Genomic DNA, 21,828 nt, shown 5'->3' on the forward strand with positions numbered 1-21,828 from the left:
CTCAAATGACCTGCGTCCCCACGACGGACGCTATCGGCGGCGGGAAAAAATTTGCACATGTGCACGAAGGTTCAAGGCCGGCTGATGCAAGCGCGCTTGTTTCATATTCAACAGGTGTTCGCAAAAAAAAATAAGGTCGGACACTTCTCTAGCAGACCTCGTATACAGTACTTGGTTGGAATTACACTTTAGTAAAGGATCCAGATTCATAAAAATTTGCGAACTTGTTCGGGTATTCAGGGAAGCAGTTGCTCACTAAAACATCACCCACGTTACACGCTGTTGTATGGGTGCTGTTTATGAAGTTCAACTGTCTTGTGGTAAAAATTAACATTTGCCAGACTGTTGCACTAGTATATACCTCAAAGGATATCTTAATTCATTGATAGTTGCACCTAGCTCCCATTTATCAACTCACTGTTGCTTGTGCGATTGGGCGAGAAATTTTGCCTACACACCCATTGTTATGAGGCACATAGATCAGTGGGCTTGTGAGATTACGGAAGTGTTTTATGTCAGAAAGTGTCTGTGTGCGAGTCAGCCTAATAAAAGATGAATTCACCTATCATGATTGCACCTAACCACGCATGTTCCAGTGTGCCTCTCAGACTTCCTGTTATCATTTTAGTTGCTTCATAGTGTTGTTTTCTTGTGTGCTTTGCACTGTGCATAACCGTCACATGTTTTGAGTCGACTTTCATTTGAAAGGCAATGCTCATTCCATTCCTCTTATAAGGTCCATGTAGTCTATTTGGTTGAGGCACCTGCAGCCTGTAAATGGCTTTGCACTGAGATCTTAGCTGCAGTGTCAAGACAAACAGAAGTGCCGTCATGCTACAGTCTTTACTTTTGTACAATGTCCTTTATTTATATACTTGTGTAGTTCTACAAGGAGTTATAGTACGTGCACTTGAGAATTGGTACATGCAGTTGTCATTTTACACCACCCTAATTCCAACAGCTGTGATTCTTTGTAATTGCACATTGTTGTAGTTTGATTTCTTGGGTTTTCTTTGCTGTTTGTGACACAGCAATTGATCTGAGTTCTTATTTCTACAGGGGATCATCATAACAAGTGGCGCTTGGATGGTAAGTGGTGAATACAGTAACATATGGGCTGTGTGCAGGCCTCGAATGTTTTATACACAATTAAACTCAAAAGAAAGAAATTCTTGATATAATGAAGTATGTGGCTGTTAAGTTTTTATGACTGCGTGTTCATAGAACACCATCTATTTTGAACCTCAATATAACGAAGTGTGTTTACACATGATTTCAGTGAACAGTCAACTTCCGTTAATTCGATCCTGACGGGACCGATGAAATTGGTCTAATTATCCGGCGGATCTAATTAAACAATGAGCAGAAAAAACATGCCGTTGATTCACTTTGCAGTATTTGCTTTTCAAGTTAGCTTCGCCGCAATACAGCCGTGTTATGCGGTGAAGCGTACCAAGCGGGAAAAGGTGCCTTTGTTATGAGATATAGCATGTGTTCCTTAAGTTCCGCGCGCACATGCACCATATCCGGTCACACTACGAGCGCCGAGACGCCTAATCAGTTTACTGGCAGGCCTTCAGAGTTTTAGAAAGATCTTCGCTTTTTGTTGGCTTTAAACATCCCCTCGACTTCCGAGTTTTTCGATCTTGCCACCTTCCTTTTCGATAGCCTTCCCAAAACACAGATGGTTTTTCTCCGCTTTTGGTGCACAGTACGTGTGCGTTTGTGTAATTAAGGAAACTAAGCCCAGTTAATGGTCTCATGTACGAGACATGAATGGCAGGCGAAACGAGGACTCAAAGCACCACAGCAACATCAGAAACAGCTCTGAGCGGCTGCCAGTATGCTTATTAGGGGTCTAGGTGCTTGTATTGTGACCGGAGTTGGCACGTGCGCACCTGTATGTTTAAGAAACATGTACTAAGTCCCGTTACAGTGGCCCCTTTCCATTCTTAGTATGCTTCACCACAATGAATCGTGTATGCTTGATCGCATAATATGGCTGCATTGCGGCAAAGCTGACCAGTCAAGTTTGAAATATTTGTCAATGGCCAATCTTAAGATTGAAATAACGAAACTTTGGGCCCATGGAAATATATGGGCGCTGGCCGGGGCCTTTGGTCAGGGACCGAATTAACTGAAAAATTGAATTAACTGGAGTCGAATTAACGTACTTCTACTGTACATAACAAAATTTCATTACCACAGTGAAGGAATACACAATAAATGGAAACTGCCGCAGGCACATATGGTTAAATCACATGCGGTTGCTTGTGAACGCACTTTACAAATCGCACACTGCACGACAGAGAGCGGCCGCCAAAGCAGAGCAGCGTCTTTGCCGGCAGAGGCGAACTGATCTGGTCATGGCCTCCGAAAACAGGTTGCAGGGCCGCGCGATTTCGGAGGTCATAACTGGTGAGTGGAGTGTTGGCATAGTTCTCTTATTCTGAGTGTGTACTGCGTCAGCACCCGATTTGGTTTTTTGTTGGGGCCGATTACCCTGCCTCATTTGGCAATAACAGTGATAAACATGAGTACTCGTACTTGTACTAAATTCCCAAGACCTTCTCGCCATCATGGTCCATCCATATGATGTCCAAGAGTGATAAGATCCTATTGCGTTCCTCAGGCAGTATGCTGTGGGGTGAGCCGAAAAAGATAATGGCTTGGTGCGCACTGTGTTCCCATGCACTAGGGGTGAGCACAGGGTAATGTGACTTGATCAAGCACGCTGGGGTTGGGGGGGAGAGAGGAGGGGGTGGCAAGCCCGCACATATGCGGCCGCGTGCCCTACCTTAGAGGTAATTTGCCGCGAGCGCAAAGTGTGGGCTAGCAGAGATGGTCGGTGGCTTCATGCACACTGTTTTCTCGCATGCCTAGTGCTAAAGTCCGCATAATCTCGAGTTTCGGAGGCATGTTGAAACAAGAGGCAGGCAAAGCGTTCACTCTCCGCTGCCTATGCTGCTCATCCCACCAGCATTTTAGAAGCGTGCGCTCGCAGTCATTGAATGAGATCTGTTCATGTTTGCCTGTGAGCATGTGATGCCATTCTTGTTAATTTTGTTAGCAAGCAAATGTTTGCTCCAATTGATACGGCCTATAAAACTACGAACCTTTGTGCAGTTGTCTAATACCATGCTATCACTACCAGCACTCTGCCTTTCGGACGAAACTGCAGCTTTTTAACTCATAGAATCAATACTAGGAACAATGTATAGCGGGTATCGAAATTCTGGATGCCGTAGCGGATCTTGCTCAATCTGTCAGAGACAACACATGCACACAATGTAGCAAATTTGGCACAAACACAGCGGCCTTGAATAACAGACTGTCACATGTCACCTCCCTTTTATGCGTTTTGAAAGCAAAAGTTTCTTTGCGGCGTCAGACAGATTTTGATGCTGCATTGGTCAGACTGTGTGGAGAGCAGTCCGCTCATAGCGTTGTCCCACTACGGATGACACTATCATCCGCGGCGGCGGAGTAGATGCGGAAGTTTCGCTTCGTACCGCCAATGTGATGATATTGTGACATGTCAGGAAACCGAATCTTATGTCGCTGACTCACAAAGGCAACATAATTTTTTTTGTCATTGAAAATTTTTAGTTTTTTTTTTTCTCAATTGCCTGTTAATTAGAACATTTTTATGGCCCCTTTCATGTAACAGTAATCCCCACAGTGACTCTACTTATTTGCATAAAAGGTCAAATTTCAATATAACAAAGTAGAGTGACGATTTTACGGAATTCGTTATATCGAAGTTTAACTGTGCGTACTTGGCCTGTTTTCAAATCATGATCAGTGGCAACATTAAAGCATTGTCAGTTTCATTGCCAGTACTTATTGTTGTTATCAGTTGGTGGGTTTTCACTTAATACATAGAAAGCCTAGATGACATTATTAATCTTTATATTCAAAAATATATGTATTGACGTTTTCAGCCTAGTAGCGCAAATCTAAGCTTGATTTTTTTTAATTACCTCACTTTAGATATGTTCCCTGGCAAATTGCTGTTTGTACTGGATTGTCTGATGGCTAAAGTTTGTTCATTTAATCTCAAGAACTGTTCATTTTCTAAGTGCAGTAACTTAGGAAACACAAAATATGCCACACCTTTCATCACCTTTCATGATGTCAGTTACGAGTAAAAAGAATGACTAAGTTTGTACATGCTGCATTTTGGTATCCTAAGTTTGTGCCTCTATATTCCAAGTCTTATAATGTGTGAAAGCTAAAGTTTGCTGACAGTGTAGTCTGAGCCTATGATAGCAATATTTGTACTTGTAGTTTCTTGAGAACAAAAGCAAACTGTGACTGTTGAAACATACCTATTAAACATAGACGCTTGCACTCAGGCTCATGAACAACAGATTCTCAGAGGTGCTGCCAGAGCTGATCATATTGCTACAAGTTCTTTGGTTGTGATGGTTTTTCTTGTTCTTGTATGCTTCTGTACATTGCGTTTTATCAATAACACTTCCACTTCTTTGCTACAGGAGCTCACAGTATCAAACTGTTATCACATTGTGATTGTCGTAGTTAGTGAAAAAAGCCCATCACTTTTATATATGTACAATATAAAGATAACTCGTCTGCCATAGCAGCGATACTGATGCCAATGTCGGCAAAACAAATGATATTGCTGGCAGTCTGCCCCTTATTTAAAGAGCTTCAGTGGAGATGCTGGACCAACTGGCAGTCCTCTCAACGATCAAAGAATGTGCTACACGCTAATCAAATTGTGCAGTAAATTGATCCAGTCAATTATTGTGACCTTTGTTGTCATCTGCCTTCGCCACTCACACTCACCCTCCCCTTTTCCTTTTTTGACATTTTTTTTTTTCTCCAGCCTCAGGAACTGAGAGGACCAAATGACGCTGCCAACCTGTATCCTTTTATTGCTCATTGGGTCACAAAAAATCCTGTTGCTTGGTTTTTTAATGACGTGGTTAAAACCCCTGCCACACAGCAAATGTCATTTCCATTGAATGACATTAAGTGAATATAATGTCATTTCGCTTTTGCGCTGACAGATGGTGAAAAATGTTTTTTTTTTTCAATTATCATCATGACCTTGGGGAGAAGAAGCTAAATATCTTGCATTTAACATGGGCATATCTTTTAAATAGTATTTTTTAATAATAAAACATTGTCTTAAAAATGTATGCTTGGCCGTTTTAGACAAGTCACAGCTGCACAACAGAAACTGAGTCAAGTCAAGCTTAGCCATGTGAAATGCTAAACAACATGGCCAATTACATAGGTCTCTTAAATGGTATTGCCATATCTTTATCAAAGCGTGTATTTCTGCTTCGGTCTACTGCGTGCAACATTTTGGCTCTGCGCATGTGATCCTCAACACATGTGCGTATGGAAGGTTCAAACTGCCGGGCTGAACTGTGTATAGCTCCCAGTCATGGCAGCTATTCTCTAAAGGTGTTGTGGAATGCCAGAACACTGTGTGTGCACATTAAAGCACTCAAGACAGTCAAAATTTTGGAACTTCCCTCTGTGGAATTCCTCATAACTTGTACATTGCCTCGGGAAATTAAATGCAATAACTTAATTTTTAATTTAGGACACCGAAATGGGTGCTTTTTAGCATTCTGCCACAGTTAAAAGTGGATGGCAGTTTTTACTTGAATGTTCTTATCACGCTTTGAATTCTAAGAAACTTAGTTGTAGCACCTGTAGCTTATGGAGCTCTTGCTTCTGAGCATACATTCCAACATTCCATTGTTACTGCAGAAATGGCTCGTTTAGTTTACGCTTAAAGCAGGTGTTTGACCTTTTACTGGACTTTTTTCGAGAGCAGTGTTCTTCAATGAGGCTTTATCTGTGCTTTCAATAGTGTGGCCTTAGTGTGGCCTTGACATCATTCACAGTGGTTTCTTGTATGGGCTATCTGAATGCACAACACGAGAGGCTGTCTTCGGCAACTGCCGAAGTGTCATCATGCATGCAGGTAAATGCTATGTTTGTCACACTGAAAATAACTTGGCTTGTTCATCTTTTAACTTGAAATGCACTGCACTGGGCAGCATGGTTGTGATACAGCAGGCTTAAGTTAATTCAACTTCGATGAATAATTTGATCCTGACTAAAGGCCAGTGCCCTCACATTTGTATGGGCCGTCGGTACTTCAATCCTGAAATTGGCCCTAGGCGTATAATGCATACTTCACTGCTCAACATGCAAGTGCCTGACCACGATCGTGACCCTATTTGTTGCAGCATCTGTCTTGGCAGCACTAGACGACAGTGAATGTGTCGAAGGCATGTTATCTCTTGACTGAAAACACTGACTTTCGGTGCACTTGGAAGCAAATATGGCATTTTACCATGAGTGATTGTTGTATTGACTCAATGCAAGCACCCACCGTTTTTTTCCTAGAAATTCAGTGCAAAACTCTTCCATTCGTTGAAATTGGTATGAAATCAAAACTGCATTTGCGACATTAGCAACACCCTACCGACACAGCTGGAATTATTGCCATTGTCATCACAAGATGGTGGCAAAACAAGTTTTTGCATAGGATGGCAATGACAACATGTCACTTTCAGGCTTTAATTACACAAGCTCATTCAAAAGATAAGTTATTTTACTTGCTAAGCTAGCAGTAACAGAATCGTGTCATGTGATTTTGGCACCCTGGAGGCTTGCACAAGTCACAGGGCTAACTGGAGGAGTGCCAAATAGCCTAAGGATAGGCCACCATCCAGTTTGCGCTTGTAGCGAAGTGGTTGGAAAAATGCGGGCTATCAAACTCGATAGACTACAGAGAGGGCAACACATTGTGGCCAATAGTGATAAACAGCTGCTTGAGGTTGACGATGGTGAAGATTAAGTGGAAATAAATTTCCATTCCATGAAGGTAAACTGCAGGTTTCATCTTTTATCTGATTGCCAGAATCAAAAGCATGCTACCTTTGGATTTGTGCTGCTGAGCTCGAGATTGCGAGTTTGATCTCGGCCATGGTGATCACATTCTGATGGGGGTGGAATGCGAAAATGCTCATGTACAGTGCATCGCGTGTACCTTAAAGCATGTTAGGTAGTTAAACATGATCCAGCGCCCCTCACTATGACGTGCCTGCGAGATCGTGATTTTAACTCGTAAAAACTGCAGAATTAAAATAAAACATTTTTTAAGGCATGCTACAGTTTTTGTTACAAAATCAAGTAGGCATTAGTTCTGTATGCACATTGTTTTCTATTATGAATTCATAGAAATTGGTGCACTTTAGATTCAGCGACATGGTAGAATTGGGATAAATACTTCCATATGAAGCAGCAGTGTGTTTAGGTGTTTTTTTTTTTGGCCTTTGGTTTTATTTCGACCAGTTGGGTCATTTGATCAATTCTATGCATCCCGTCAAAGCCAAGTAGACGGCAGTAGGAATTCATCCTTTCTCTCTTTTTCTTTTGTTTGAACATCTCTGTCCTTGCTCATTATTAACCATTCACATTCCTTTGTAGTCACACAATGTGTAGTTGTGGTGAACGCTGGCTGCCATCTTTTGTAACTTAACCCAAGAGTTGATTATAAATGTGCCAAAATGAAGACAGAAACCTATATTCTGTTTAAAAGCCATGTGTGTGCTCGTTCAGTTTATTTTTGTTTATTTTCATTGCCATGTTATTGTAATTTACGTATTCGTATACACGGCCACTTTTGAGTGTGCAGCTTGTCACATTTGCTCATTCCTTGGCTGGCTTCGATTGCGGATCAAAGCCTGAAAATCTAACTGGTATAAAATAATTGTTTTCTCGAATGCAAGTCAACTTCTGAGAGAAAACCGCCAACAACAGTGAAATTACTATAATTTTTCTTTTCTTTTTGGCAATACTAAAGGCAGTGTAAAACCTGATAATGCAGTGGCAAGTACACTGTTGTGCAACTCGAGCAGAATCAGAATTTGTATAGATACAATGTTCAATTATGCTTGCTCATTTCTGTGACGTCACGGCAGATGTGAACTTGTGAAACTATTCTCATCTTTTGAGAACTATGCTTGTAGCACAGAGAGCAGGTACATTGCTGTTTTCTAGGTGAAGCTTGAAGTGAATTCTTACATTGTCACCAAGTCATTTGTATGACTGATGTGAATAGCTGTCTCATACCAAGTATTCTGTTGTCATTGCCATGTCACATTGTCATCTGCTGCTGCCTTTGCGTAGCTGTAGTCAGATGGTGCAAGGGCTATGAAAGTTTTGGCAAAATTAGACGTTTGAACTTAAGCCGACCGCATAGTTTCATATTCAAAACTTACTGCATTTGTACGATTTTACAGTGCCGCAAATTGTAACACGCATTTATAGTACCATGCTAATATCCAAAAAAATAACTGGTGCCAATTCTACTGTGCACAGCGGCTAGTCTCGATAGGAGTCTGACGACACCTCCTTTTCACTCTCTACCAAGCACAGAAAGTCATCTTCAGTTAACCCATTAGAAATGCCACACTTCTTGAAGGCTCACGCAACCATCATCTGCGGGAGGGCATTCCACACACCATGGACTCACTTTGCAATGTCTCTGAGCATCGCTTTTTTCAGATGACCCGTTCGATGGCAGTGTGGCTAGCTATATCTTGCATTGAACTATTTTTTTTTTTTTTGTAAGAATCGGTTTTGTTTTTCAGTTTCAGTAGAATCAGTTCTGCTAAAAACAATTGCACTGCAAATAAAAGCGAATACACTACACTGTAATTGAAGAGCTTTATTTATGGGTATGCCTTCTAATCGCTCCGTCATAAGACTTGTCAGTGTCAAAACCAAAAAGCAGATCAAGGTATTCGGTCTACGTTATCATGAATTTTGATGCCACAGTGCCAGTGTTGGAGAGCTGGTGTTGGAGCTCAGCATCCTCAGTACTGTCGGGCGAGTGGGAAGATGAAAGAACCTTTGAACAAGTGTGCAACTGTCTTATCTGTAATGGCAGCCACAAAGTCGAGGGCATTTTGCCAAGACCGCCTTCGGCATCCTCTCTTCTTTGCGCATCCACACATGGATCCTCTTCCTATCAATGTAGAAATGAGGAAATATTGCATGCACGTCTTTTCTGGCCTGCTAGTGCATTTCACAACTTCAGTTATATTTTCCCATTGTTTAGGAACACATATTGCAACATCACCATCGTGTGCCATCAAGAGTTCTCTCTCGTGGAGAGCAGAGGATGAGTCTAGTCATAGCTATGGTCTAGTTCAACATATGTGGAGTTTGTCCTCGTTATCATTGCGCTGATGTGTCGTGAATTATACTCAAGATGGTGTGTGTTCTACTACACACAGCATTGGGGAGGTTCACATCACAATCATACTTTATAAAATTAGGTGTTGCTAGAGTCTGCATCACTTAGCTTTTAATGGCCTCTTTGTAAGTCCCAACAGCAGAAGTGAAATGCGTGCAAATCGAAGCTTTAAGCTTTTCATCACATGTCTTGTGTGGAAAATGCTTCACATTGGGGTCTGTGTAATTTTTTATAGTATGTAGATCTACATTTGAGTAAGAATAGTGTGTTTACATCTTTCCTTTACTTGTCTGCTTTTATTCGTTGTACAGAAACCAGACGAAAGTTGGATCGAGCCATTGTGTTCTCGAAGTCTGTTGACGAGTTGCCCGAGAAAGACAAGTGGCTCGTGGAGGCCTGCAAAGCACCCGGAGTGGAAGAGGCAGCAGCAAAGGTTGCTGGCTTTGGTGACTCTCAGAAGCGTGAAGGACCTCCACCAAAGAAAAAGAAAAAGAAGGGCCACTCTTGAATAGTGTAATATTGTCACATAAAGAAAAGTAAAAGCGGTTTTTAAGATTTGTATAAAGGGGTGGGTGTGAATGCTCTCTACTCTTTCACTGTAATTGAATAAACAAAAAATGTCGCAGGTTCACACGAAAGGCAAAGCATCAGTTGCAATAGCAAATTAGCAGAGAGCTATACGGAGTAAGGATAGTAGTTTTATCAGCGGTATAAACTTGGACATGCTGCAGCACCAGCAACGCGCAGAACTGTTGTCAACGCTGTCGGTGTTTTGCCCGCGCTCGCACCGAACGCGCGCGGCGAACGGCTCCACTTCGAAGTCGAGGCACTTTCTTTACAACTAGTAGGATATCGCCTTTGTCTTTGCTGAAGTAACTATCAAAAATAAGCTGCTTCTAGAAGTGTCGCGCACATATTTTGTCCATTGCTTTAAGCGCTCGCTTACTCTCAGGAATTTTTTGACGCCACTGGAGCAGTAGTTGAAGATCAGATGGCGCCGCGAAGAGCGAAAACTTCTCTCGTCCTTTGCGATATCCAGATTTACAGCCGGGAACAACACACTGTCCTGTTGCTCAGTCTCTTCATGCACAAGTATCGAGATACCTTGTTCCGTCAGGCATGAATAAACATACTGCAGACATGGTAAACAAAGAGAGGAAGACGAAAATTTCGCACCTACGCTTCCGCGCAGACGTTGAGGAGTGAAAAACAAGTACTTCTGTTGTGTCTTTTTGTACGGCATCATTTATCGTCTGTTTCCTCTAAAGACATGCAAAAATGTTTCGCATACATCCATAAAAGCGCTACCGCGTGTTTATTTGCGCTTTTAATATTTGTGCGCATATATTTTTTGTGTTTGATTGCTCAGCTGTCACGTTGACGCAGACGAGCAGACGTCAAGCTCTACGTGTGCCGCCCTGCCAGTTCATCCACGCTGCCGTCGCCACCGGCCTCCGCCACTCAGCGCATGCACACATGGAAGCAAGCTGTTGAGTGTTTTCCACGTGCCGCAACAGGTGGCGCTATGCAATGACTAATTTTAAAGCCCCTTGATGTTAGAAAGTAGCGACACGCTTTGATCTACGCCGCAACACCCTCGCCGGCGCGGTCAACCTCCTCTTTTTCTCCCCCTCTGTCGCGGAGGCAGCGCATCCGCCACGCTGAATGGCTGCGGCGCTCGAGACTACCCCGTCAGGTGACCCTGACGTCACGAAAACGGCGCGAAACTTGCTTTCGCGCGCCTTTAGTTTCTCCCGCTCGCCATGAGCAGTCCAAGTGGTGGTCGCCCTGCCGCTCCGAACGTGTGTTTCCCAAGTTTTTCCATCCTTTCGTAGGAATCTCTCCGTGAAAATGCCTTGCTGCTGCGCGTTTCAATGCAGCAGCAGGCCAGAGAAAGGGCAAGCCTTATTTTATATCCCCGAGGTGAACGGAATGTCGTGCGTCGGAAGCAGTGGCTCCATAACATCGGGAGAAGGGATTTCGCCCCTTCTAAGCACGCCTTTCTTTGCGAGGTGAATGTTGCAGCTTTCCTCATATTTGTGGATGAAGTTGCATGGTGATTTTAATGCTATTCGCATAGCCGGACTCTTCGTTCAGTTTAATACAGAGCACCGGTAACTGTGCATATAGTTTTTTTTTAAAGTGAGTCGGCTGAAATTTTCGTTGACTCTTCGAGCCGTGACAGAGCTTTTTGTGTTTTCGCGCGTGCGTTAGTTTTCAAATGTATGTAATTTGTGAGTTAATGCCTGTAACTCATATTTTGTAGTTGTGTGCGTGCGTGTGTGCGTGTATGTGTGTGCATGTATCTATGTGCGCGTGTATGTGTGCGTGTGATCTTTGCGCCTGATACTTGTGAAGCCAAGGAACTATTTTACTCTTATTGCGTGCTTATTGTATCTTTGCAAAGTTTCAATACTGCGAGCATTTTTTTTTCTTTATCTACTTTATGTTGCGAAGGCATGAACCGCAATATATAAGTAGATAAGTGGTATTATGTATTATTCGCGCATGCTCATTAAGTACAAGCCACGCGCTTCTGATAATCTCCCTCAATTCTGATAAACTTGACATCTTGAAGTCTGTAAGTTAATTATCAAGTGCCAGTCTTGGCAGTTTCCGTGTAAGCAATCAGCCTTTTTTTTTTGAGAGAGAGACTTAGGTTACTCCCATAGGTGATGGAATGTAATTTCTCGTCGTTTCATAGTGACGGAATACAGGGGCGTGTGTAAAGTTCTATGTTGGCTGTTTCGCAAACACAGCACGTATTTCGCACAGTGGCATTGGTACAAAGGCTTTTGGCCCACTCGTTTTCGCGAATTCACTTTAAGTAAACTATCACTTTTCTTCTTGGTTACCTTCTCTGAGCCTTTTAATAGCGAAGATAGTGAACCAAATTCTCGTTTATACTCTACGCTGCTTATATTGTATGCACCCAATACACCTCGGCGTTACGGACAACCCAAGTGGCGACGTAGAGGTAAACAGCTCAGCCACTGCTCGGTACTCGTTTTTTCGTAGCGCTTCCGCTTGTATTTATCGAAGCGTCATAAAAAAATGGCACGAGGTTCTATCGGAAACGTACTTTCGTCAGGACAGTTTCACAAGGAATAAATTCCCATACAACGCTTCAAAGGGCCGAATAAACAAGCGCGCGCATTGATTCCAATGCGGCTGCAGCGAGCCACTGGAGGGTTCAGCGCCGCGCCGGCCCGGTGAGGGGGAGAAATCCGAGGAGAATTGAGCAGGAAAGCGCGCGCGTGGGGGAGAGTGTCGCTACTTTCTAACATCAAGGCGCTTTAACTAATTTAGCGTTAGTACACGGTTTGTCCCATGCAAATGCGCTGCGCGGCGGCGGAGTCGGCGCTCCTGTTTATCTTACTCCGTGGTCACGAATTATGATCGATCGTCGATAAATGTACAAAATTGATATAATTTTATGCCAAGGTGCGTTGCAGACTCGATTAAGAGCATGTCAAGGTGGCAGCATGACACTTTCAGCATTTTATGATGATTCACCGAAATTAGAGTGATTAAGTATAGAATTATTGTGCACTCAGTAATGATACGTTTCTTCATAAAAAAGAATTGAATCACTAACGCAAATTATGAATTACTTGCACAAGTTAATTATCGGTTGCAAGCATTACTAGAAAAATAAACATTTTTTCTCAATTGCTACAGAAACATCTTACGTCATACCTCCAGTCAGACACTGCAGTGCCTTCTCCAACGCGATCTTCGGTAGCTATATATACATTTCCCTCAGAAGTAAGATGAAGGTACATCAGGTAAGCAAAATGTTCAATTTACCCTAAACTTAATTTTTGTGGTCTATTATTTCATTTCCATAACTGCACAGAAATGGCAAAAATTTGGAGGATGCTTAAGCTTCGCCTTCAAGAGTGGAACACGATAGCATACAGAGATCCTTGACTGTTTCTCACACTTCCCAGCAACTGCAGCTTATGTAACCGTAAGACCGTAGAGGCTTGGGCTAGTCGGTACATACTCGAAAGGGAAACAGCGCAAAAAAAACACAACAAGACAAGAAGGGAGACACATATCAGCGCTGACTGTCAACTGAATTCTTTATTCAGAAAGGAACACATACCAAAAGAAAAAAGAAAGAAAAGAAGGGTAGATCACTATGCATGGGCAAAAAATAGACACCGATTAGATCTGGATTTCCCGCGAATTATGACTTCCAGAGATATGTTAGTTCTGCCTCAGACAAGGACAGACGGAGTGCTGACGCACGACGCACCATTCCTTGCAATGGCAGCAGCCTCAAAGATTTCTCGGGCACACGCGTCATGGTAGCGTTTGCGGATCGTGCACTGCGAAAAGTCAAGTCCCGGATTACGCCACAGATCACAAACACTGTAGTGTAAGGCCAAGTTGCTGCCAGTACCAGAGCGAAGGCTGTACACTACAGTGTACACTGTAGTGTACACTTGGCCTTACACTACAGTGTTTGTGATCTGTGCCGTAGTCCGGGACTTGACTTTTCGCAGTGCACGATCCGCAAACGCTACCATGACGCGTGTGCCCGAGAAATCGTTGAGGCTGCGGCCATTGCAAGGAATGGTGCGTCGTGCGTCAGCACTCCGTCTGTGGCCTTGTCTGAGGCAGAACTAACATATCTCCGGAACTGTCATAATTCACGGGAAATCCAAATCTAATCGGGGTCTATTTTTTGCCCATGCATAGTGATCTACCCTTCTTTTCTTTCTTTTTTCTTTTGGTATGTGTTCCTTTCTGAATAAAGAATTCAGTCGTCAGTCAGCGCTGGTGTATGTCTCCCTTCTTGTCTTGTCGTGTTTTTTTTTTTTTTTTTTTTGCGCTGTTTCCCTTTCGATTATGTAACCGTAATGTTTACCGGGAAACGCTGGCGGTGAACACTATGCACGAAGGCACGCTTTCTGGTAGAAACGCGGCCTCTTTCGTGAACTGGCCTTCTTTTATTGCTTGCACCTTTAATATTTCAGCCTGAGAAGATTTAGCTTAAAAGGCATGCGCTGTCGGTGTTTTGTTTTATGACAATTATTTGTGAGCTGTCACTCTCTAAATTCCGAGGAATAACTTTGTAAAGAATGCAAGACTTTAGTGGTAAAATATATTTGGAGGGCCTGCGTGGTTGAAGATCACGTTTACGGCCGCGGGCGGCAATGCCGCCGCCGACGCCGGATCTTCTGCGACACGGGGCCCTAAACGCTATCGCGTTAAAAAAAAAAAGAAGAAAAAAGAAAACATCGCATATCCACGAAGTGAATGATGATGAGTGGGCGAAGCACCGGGGCATCCGGAAGCGTTCTCGGAACCGGAGCTTGGCGTACATATACTATACTTATACATACACATACATACATAATATATATATATATATATATATATATATATATATATATATATACATACTGTACAAGTGTACAGTATAGACCTTTTCATCGGGCGAGGAGGAAAGGGCGCGCGACGAGCCTTTCCTCCTCTCTGGCTTGTGCGAGCCGGCGCGGCGCGGCTTGAATGTGTTGCCGGTTGCGCGCTGCTGAACGATTTGGAGGTGTTTTAGCTAGTTATGAGTGAAATTTACGGGATGTAAGTTCTTACAAGGTCGTCGAGCAACCACTGTGTAGCCTTTAGGTGCAGCAGTAGCTACAGTATCTGGAAATTTCTCTTGGATGTGCAAAAATGCGACGCGCATCATCAGCCGCGGTGTGTGTATGTGTTGTCAACTATGTTGGATGTATCGGTTTTCACTCGACGAAGACTTGTAAAACATTTTCATCACCGACCGGAAACGTTCTCACGCATTTTAAGTCTAGTTAGTAGACTTCAAATCACTATGTCTACGTTAGCCTCCTGCAAGAGGCCGAAGGTTTTGCTCAACACAGCGAGCACTGCGATTAGCAAACCAACATGATACACACAACTGCTTCGTGCTTAGATCAGCATTGCCTTTTTTGCCCTTTAAGGCACAATATACAAAGGGGATCGCATAAAGAGAATCCAACAGCTATTTGTAAGGGCACAATTTCTGTAAGATGGGTGAATGCGTCGTAGATGACTGAACTTACGAGACTGAAAAAAAAAAAAGAGTTTATATGTCCTCCTTTTGCGGCAAAATAAAACAGAACATGGGATAACGACGCAATAAGACTTCGCATGGTCGTGCCGCATGCTTGGACCACTTGGACCATTTGCTATATAGAACAGATCTATAACACAGCATTTAGTACTGCCTCGGAAGCTCACGAAGTCTGCAGCTGGTCGTTCGACCACTCGAAAAGTGTGATTCACACTGTACGGTATGCGGTTATTATTAATCAAACTATTTTATTTGTGGGCGGAAACCTTGCCCAGCAAACAAAGAAGTCGCCCAATGCATCTTCAAATAACAACTTGAACGCTTGTCAAAGTAAACAGCACAACTTATTCGCCAGCAGAGCGGTACCCACGCTGTTAGGATCGTCAAATGTTTCGTAACTACTCATTGCATCTAAACCAGAGCTTAGAATTACAGTGCTGAGAACTGATTGCAGTATGGTAAAATTCGTGAAACGAATTTTACGAAATACCTAACTCATATCCGAGGCTGATTTTAAGCTCAAACAAACTCGCACACCTCGCGCTGGGTGCTTCCGTCCGCCCTAACGCCAGCAGAAACTCGAGCCGCTTAATTACTTCAGACCAGGGGCGGATCCAGGTTTTTTCTGAGGGGGGGGGGGGGGGGGGGGGTCAGCTTCTGTCAATGATGATGATGATGATAGTAGCCTTTATCATTTACCGAAATTCACCGTTTCTGCTGACGATAAACCCGCGTTTTATACGGCTAGAGCAACACCTGTAGCCCGCCGTGGTGGCTCAGTCAGTTCAGGCATTGCGCTGCTGAGCACGAGATCGCATCCCGGCCGCGGCGGCCGCATTTCGATGTAGGCGAAATGCAAAAACGCCCGTGTGCTTGTGTTGTAGTGCACGTTAAAGAACCCCAGGTGGTCAAAGTTAATTCGAAGTCTTCCACTACGGCGTGTCTCATAATCAGAACTGGTTTTGGCACGTAAAACCCCAGAACGAGGTAGAAGCCCTATAGCGAAGCCAGGTATCGGGTTCTCCGAGCTTATAGGAAAAGGACGTATACCCAATACAGCCATGTGCTTGGCGGCTGTGCCTGATAATGCAGGTTGTTCAAAACTAAGCTTTATGGTTTTCTTAAAATTAGGCACAGGGAGGCACGCGAAGACCACCTGTGCAAATAAGTTATGTGGCCAGGGGGCACAAAGTGAGATGATAATTATCGCTGTGAGCAGCCCAATTAACTAAAATTGAACAATTATTTTTGTCAACTGCAGCAAGTGGGTATGTTTGTATTGGAAACTTAGAGGCAGTCGTGTTTCTACACAGTATCAGTCGGAAGAATTATTCTAGCGTGTTCGTGCTCCGAGATATCTGACTCCAAATTTCAATTGCACTACGCGCAGAGTTATCGACTCGACGCGAGAGCGGTTTATGCTTTGCGTTGCTGTGGAAGGGAGGCATTTTGAACATTTTTATGGCATTGACATCTTGATGGGTGAAGTGTTGTCATGGGATTTGTGCATGAGAACACCAAAGTTAAAGCGGCAGTATGAAATATTCGTTAGCATAGCTAAAAAGGTTTCTGCTGTTGATGGTGCAGTTGTTGCTTTTGATTTCAATAAAACTTACAATACTTGGAAATCAGCAGTCACTTTATTTGCGTAGCCCAAACAAGGACCATTCCCGGTCGTCTAGTCACCATTACGCACGCGCACTGCCCTCCGGCTTCTCCGCTCACGCCATTATCTCGGCATGGCAGCTGCCGCCATCTTTACAAGCTGCGCGGTCGCATGTTACGACAGCGGTTACGGGTTCTTCGATTTCTTTTTATTTCTCCAGCCGTGAGGGGAATGGGGGCAGTTATTATCTTTGTCAATGCCTCCGCCGCGTTGTCAGACTAAACGCTGCACCCAACAGCCGCGTCACATCATGGAGGAGCTTTGCGCTGATCCTCACTCTCTTGCATGCGTAATCATGCGAACGACAATTAAAATTTGGAGTTGGATATATCGGAGCATATACATGCTAGAAGAATTCTTCCAAGTGAAACTGTGCAGAAACACGACTGCCTCTAACTTTTGAATACAAACATACACTTACTGCAGTCAATAAAAAGTTAATTATTCAATTTTAGTTAATTCGGTTGCTGACAGCGATAATTATCATCTCACTTTGTGTCCCCCTGGCCACACAACTTATTTGCGCAGGTGGTCTTCACGTGCCTCCCAGTGCCTAATTTTAAGAAAACCATAAAGCTTAATTTTGAACACCCGGTATATCAGCTTGTATTGTTTCTTAAAATAAAATTTGGGATGGTCTGTCGCAGGTTCGTTATAAATGCGTAAGCACGGGTTCGTCTTTGGAGTTCTGTTGGGACACCTTGATTTCCTTAAGAAGATTCTTTGGGTTCGGCTGAGACACCTTCGTTTCAACACGGCAACCACTACGCTGGTTGTTTACGATATGCGAATCACCGCGTATGAAGACTCACGACGCCACCTACAAGAAGAACGATGCGGCGTAGTAGCCGTGAGCGCGAGCCAGCGTCTTCATGTTTTGTTTCCCACGCGACGTCATCCTTTTACACAAGGCGCGCATCTGCTCCCGTTTCTCTAACCACGCGACACCATCCTAGGCCCGCGCGCTGGCGTTGACCGCTGACGTCACTCTCCCCCACTTCGCAGCCCCTGCTCGAGGCTTCGCCCCGCTCCGCGAGAACGCCCACTCAGATAAACGGATCCGGTGGGCTTGAGCCTCCTATGCTTAATGTACGACAATAAACTTGTAGCGTACGAACGGCACTATATGCTTCTATTGGATGTTGTCAACGTGTAACTGTGATCACAATGAGTCCTACAGTTTAAAAAAAAGTTGTCTATGCGTAGTGTTTAGTTTAACTGTTAGTTGTTATTATTTATATATGAACACTTCAGCGAGAGATCTCTTTCATTAAGCAGGTTGGTCGCGGAACCGATGACAGCAAATGAGGCGACCGATGACACCCCAATGGGGAACTAAGTTGATCAGGCGCGAAGACGCTCGCGCGGACATCGGCTTGCTTGGCAAAAGGGACGTCCCCTCGTTCATTCGACGCCACCGACAGGACGAGTAAGGCACGGCCGGCGCCAGGAGGTCCAAGGTGTTCATGAGAAAAACTACGGCAACTTCGCGACACCACACTCCTACGGAATACAACTAAGCTTGTGAGCGAGCTAGCTTTACTTCTACAGGGCTGATACCACTGGTACTCGCGAAAAATACTTTTGAAGAATGCTGGTGGCCATATTTTTTTTTTTTTTTTTTGACAGGGCCATCCCCCTATCAGCGAGGGGGCGATACAGAAATATGAGGGGGGGGGGGGGGGTCAGGACATCCGGACATCCCCCCTGGATCCGCGCCTGCTTCAGACTTAAATTCCTTCACTACGCCTCACAGGACCATACCTCACGTAGAAGACGCCATTTCATACTAAATAGACCACGCGAGTGCGACAAAAGTCCACCAGAAACTGCCGCTGAGCGTATACCATAGCATACAACACGGGCGTTCGCCCAAGCCAGCATGCCAACTACCCATAGATGGCGCCACTGCCTACGCAATGGCGGCGCCCATGAAAAAACTAGCCACCATAAAAAAACGGTCTATACAGGGTGTCCCAGCTATCACGCAGCACGATTTAAAAAAAGAGCAACGGCGTTACGCGAAGCAAACCTAGTGCGTATTGTTTCCAGTACAGTGTAGTAGGCGCCAGTAATTTTTTCGTTGCTGATATTTAATTATTTATTGTAATTAATTATCTAACTCGAGAAGTACTGTCCTAATTATCAAAGTGTCAATGAGGCGTTTGTAGGCAACCACGGGGGCATCTGACTGCGGTATTTTCAGCGCCGTACTAATTGCGTACTCATTCTTTCCAAGTGATAAAGAAACCAAGAAGCTACCTTGAAGAAACCCCGCGAAATATTAAAAAAAAAAAAAACACCACGTGACGACGCTCCAACCCACATAATAAAGCAGCGCCCTCGAACAAGCTCCCTCTGAGTCAGCCAGAATGAAATAAACGAGAAAGAAGAAATCGTGACCGATCGAGTTTGTGCTTTACCCCAACCGAAAGAGCACAACTTCCAATAATCAGTCACACCTGCTGAGTATATTTTCGACTCTTGTCTGGGTCCCCGGACATAGTGGAATCTTTGTAAATGAATCAGCTGACTCGCTCGCTTCGAGATCACTAAATGGTCCGGTCATAAATGTTTTTCCTGATTTCTCTTTTATAACAGGAGCTATATTTAAATGCCTTTTATTGCTGAATTGTCATGACTCGTCCATACTTTCCTCAGACGATTTTCAACATTTAAAATTTCGATGGAACACGAGCAAGTGCCTTTCATGCCAATGTGAGGTGACGCTGTGAAATTTCCGCTGCAGAGTTCCCCGCCTAAATTTTTATCTTCATAGATCTGGTTTATCAATCACTGACCTCTGCTCGTTTTGTAATCGACCGGAAACTATTGACCATTTCTTTCTTTCTTGCCACCGCTTCTCCTCCCTCCGTAGAATGTTTCTGATATTTCAAAGTAGTAATCTGGCACTTACAACGGCAAACATTTTGTCTTTTGGGGCCTGTCAATTAGGCACAAGCCAGGGTTCGATGATTACTGCTGTACACAAATTCATTGAAGCATCCGGAAGGTTACGCTACTAGGGTACCGACCGTGGGACATGTTATTTTATGTTTATTTTTGTAGTTAGTTTTCTCTTAATTTTTTATTTAGTTAGTTTTTGTATAGGACCTCTCGGAATCTGTGTTAAGGAGTTGCCAAAATCTTAATTTTGATTGTTCGCCTTTACCCCTTTTGTTCGTTGTTTGGTGTATGTTTTATTTTATCCAGTTTGGCCAATCCACCTCGTGGGTACGAGCCATGTTTTGAGGCAGCAACAACAACAACATCGCGTTTGGTGGTAGTTGGAAACGAGCTGCGATAGCTGTTGTCTTAGCGTAGATAGTGTGCATGGGTGGCTGCTTTTTCTGCGCAGAACCTGTCACCGCAGAAGCTGTTCGATTAAATCCGCGCAAAGGTTTAAAGCTGTGTTTTGTATCGCCCCAGTCGCCATGTGGATGTTATTCTAATGAGCAGAAGGCGGACATGATGCTTGCCTTGGGAGCTGCAAATGACAACACAAGAAAGGTCGCAAAGATTTATCAGTCATGGAAGTGTGGCGGTAGACCCAACGCATCGACAATCATCAGAAATTATGAAAGCCTGCGAGAAACCGGCAGCTTCAAAAAACAGCGGCAGAGGACTTCATCTTTGAGTCCTAACATACGCGTGGATGTTTTGGCATTTATGGCCTCAAACCCTCAAGCTAGCGTGCGAGACGTGGCCGCCCAGGCACCAATTTCCAAGTCGTCAGTTTGGAGGATTTTAAATGACTCGGCCTTTCACCCGTACCACGTTAACCTGCACCACTGATTGGAAGCGAAGGACTTGCAGAATCGTCTAGATTTTTCGAATTGGATCCTCACAAAATCCGATGAATCACCGAACTTTCTTAGCAACGTCATCTGGACAGATGAAGCCAATTTTTGCAGAAATGGCCAGGTAAATCTGCATAATGCACGCTATTGGAGTGACTCCAATCCACACTGGGTAAAGCGCACTCGGCACCTGTACCAGTGGTCGTTCAATGTGTGGTGTGGAATTTACGACGGTGGTATAATTGGTCCCATATTCTTCGGTCAGACACTGACTGGACAGCGTTAGGTGGACGAAATCCTTGAAGGGACGGTGGATGGGTTTTGCAGCGAAGTCCCGCTGTCACGTCTTTCACTTCTGTGGTATCAACAATATGGGGCTCCAGCACACAGCAGCAGCCGAGCACGAAACTGGCTGAATGCGACTTTTCACACACAATGGATTGGAAGGCATGGGCCTGTCCATTGGCCGGCTAGGTCACCTGATCTCTCTCCACTCGATTTCTTTCTGTGGGGTTACGTAAAAGCTAGATCGTGTTTACGTGACCGAGATGAAGACGTCAGATGAGCTCAAGGCAAGGATAACGGATGTCTGCAGCAGAATCCCACCCTCGGTCATCAAAAAAGCCGCTGAAGATGTGATAAAGCGGGCTCAGTACTGCGTGGCTGCAGAAGGGGACCTATTCGAACACGTCCTATAAGCGGCAGCTGGTGTTCAACGGCGCTTACGAATGCACCGATAACAAAGCAACCCTGAAATCTGACTTTTTCATTTGTTTTTCGCTCACGTCCCGATAGCCAAATCGGAACATTAGGCAGTGGAACATTACTTAATTGAACGCATCGCTTTTGTCTTTTCTCTACACGTGGCCGGGTCACTTCCGAGTGTGTTTATTTTACTTTTATTTTTTGCCATGAACCTGTTTTGGAAGCACGTACTCATGAAAAATAACGCCCTCACTTTAATTTGGCTTTGGTCCGAAGCAAGCTTCTGGCGCGAAGTATAGCTGCGCATGCACTCCTT

The 21,828-nt window shown here is 44.1% G+C and overlaps 1 protein-coding gene across 1 annotated transcript; it reads left to right on the forward strand.

Moving 5' to 3' along the window:
- The first annotated feature begins 1,063 nt into the window (after positions 1–1,063).
- Positions 1,064–9,883, forward strand: LOC119440952 (ribonuclease P protein subunit p30-like). Its single transcript, XM_037705740.2, has 4 exons — positions 1,064–1,089; positions 4,853–4,890; positions 5,889–5,968; positions 9,568–9,883. The coding sequence occupies exons 1-4, from the start codon at positions 1,087–1,089 to the stop codon at positions 9,762–9,764; spliced, it is 318 nt and encodes a 105-aa protein (XP_037561668.1). The 5' UTR covers positions 1,064–1,086; the 3' UTR covers positions 9,765–9,883.
- The last annotated feature ends 11,945 nt before the right edge of the window (positions 9,884–21,828 follow it).

This window comes from Dermacentor silvarum, chromosome 2 (genome assembly GCF_013339745.2).
Source record: "Dermacentor silvarum isolate Dsil-2018 chromosome 2, BIME_Dsil_1.4, whole genome shotgun sequence".
Classification (NCBI taxonomy): domain Eukaryota; kingdom Metazoa; phylum Arthropoda; class Arachnida; order Ixodida; family Ixodidae; genus Dermacentor; species Dermacentor silvarum.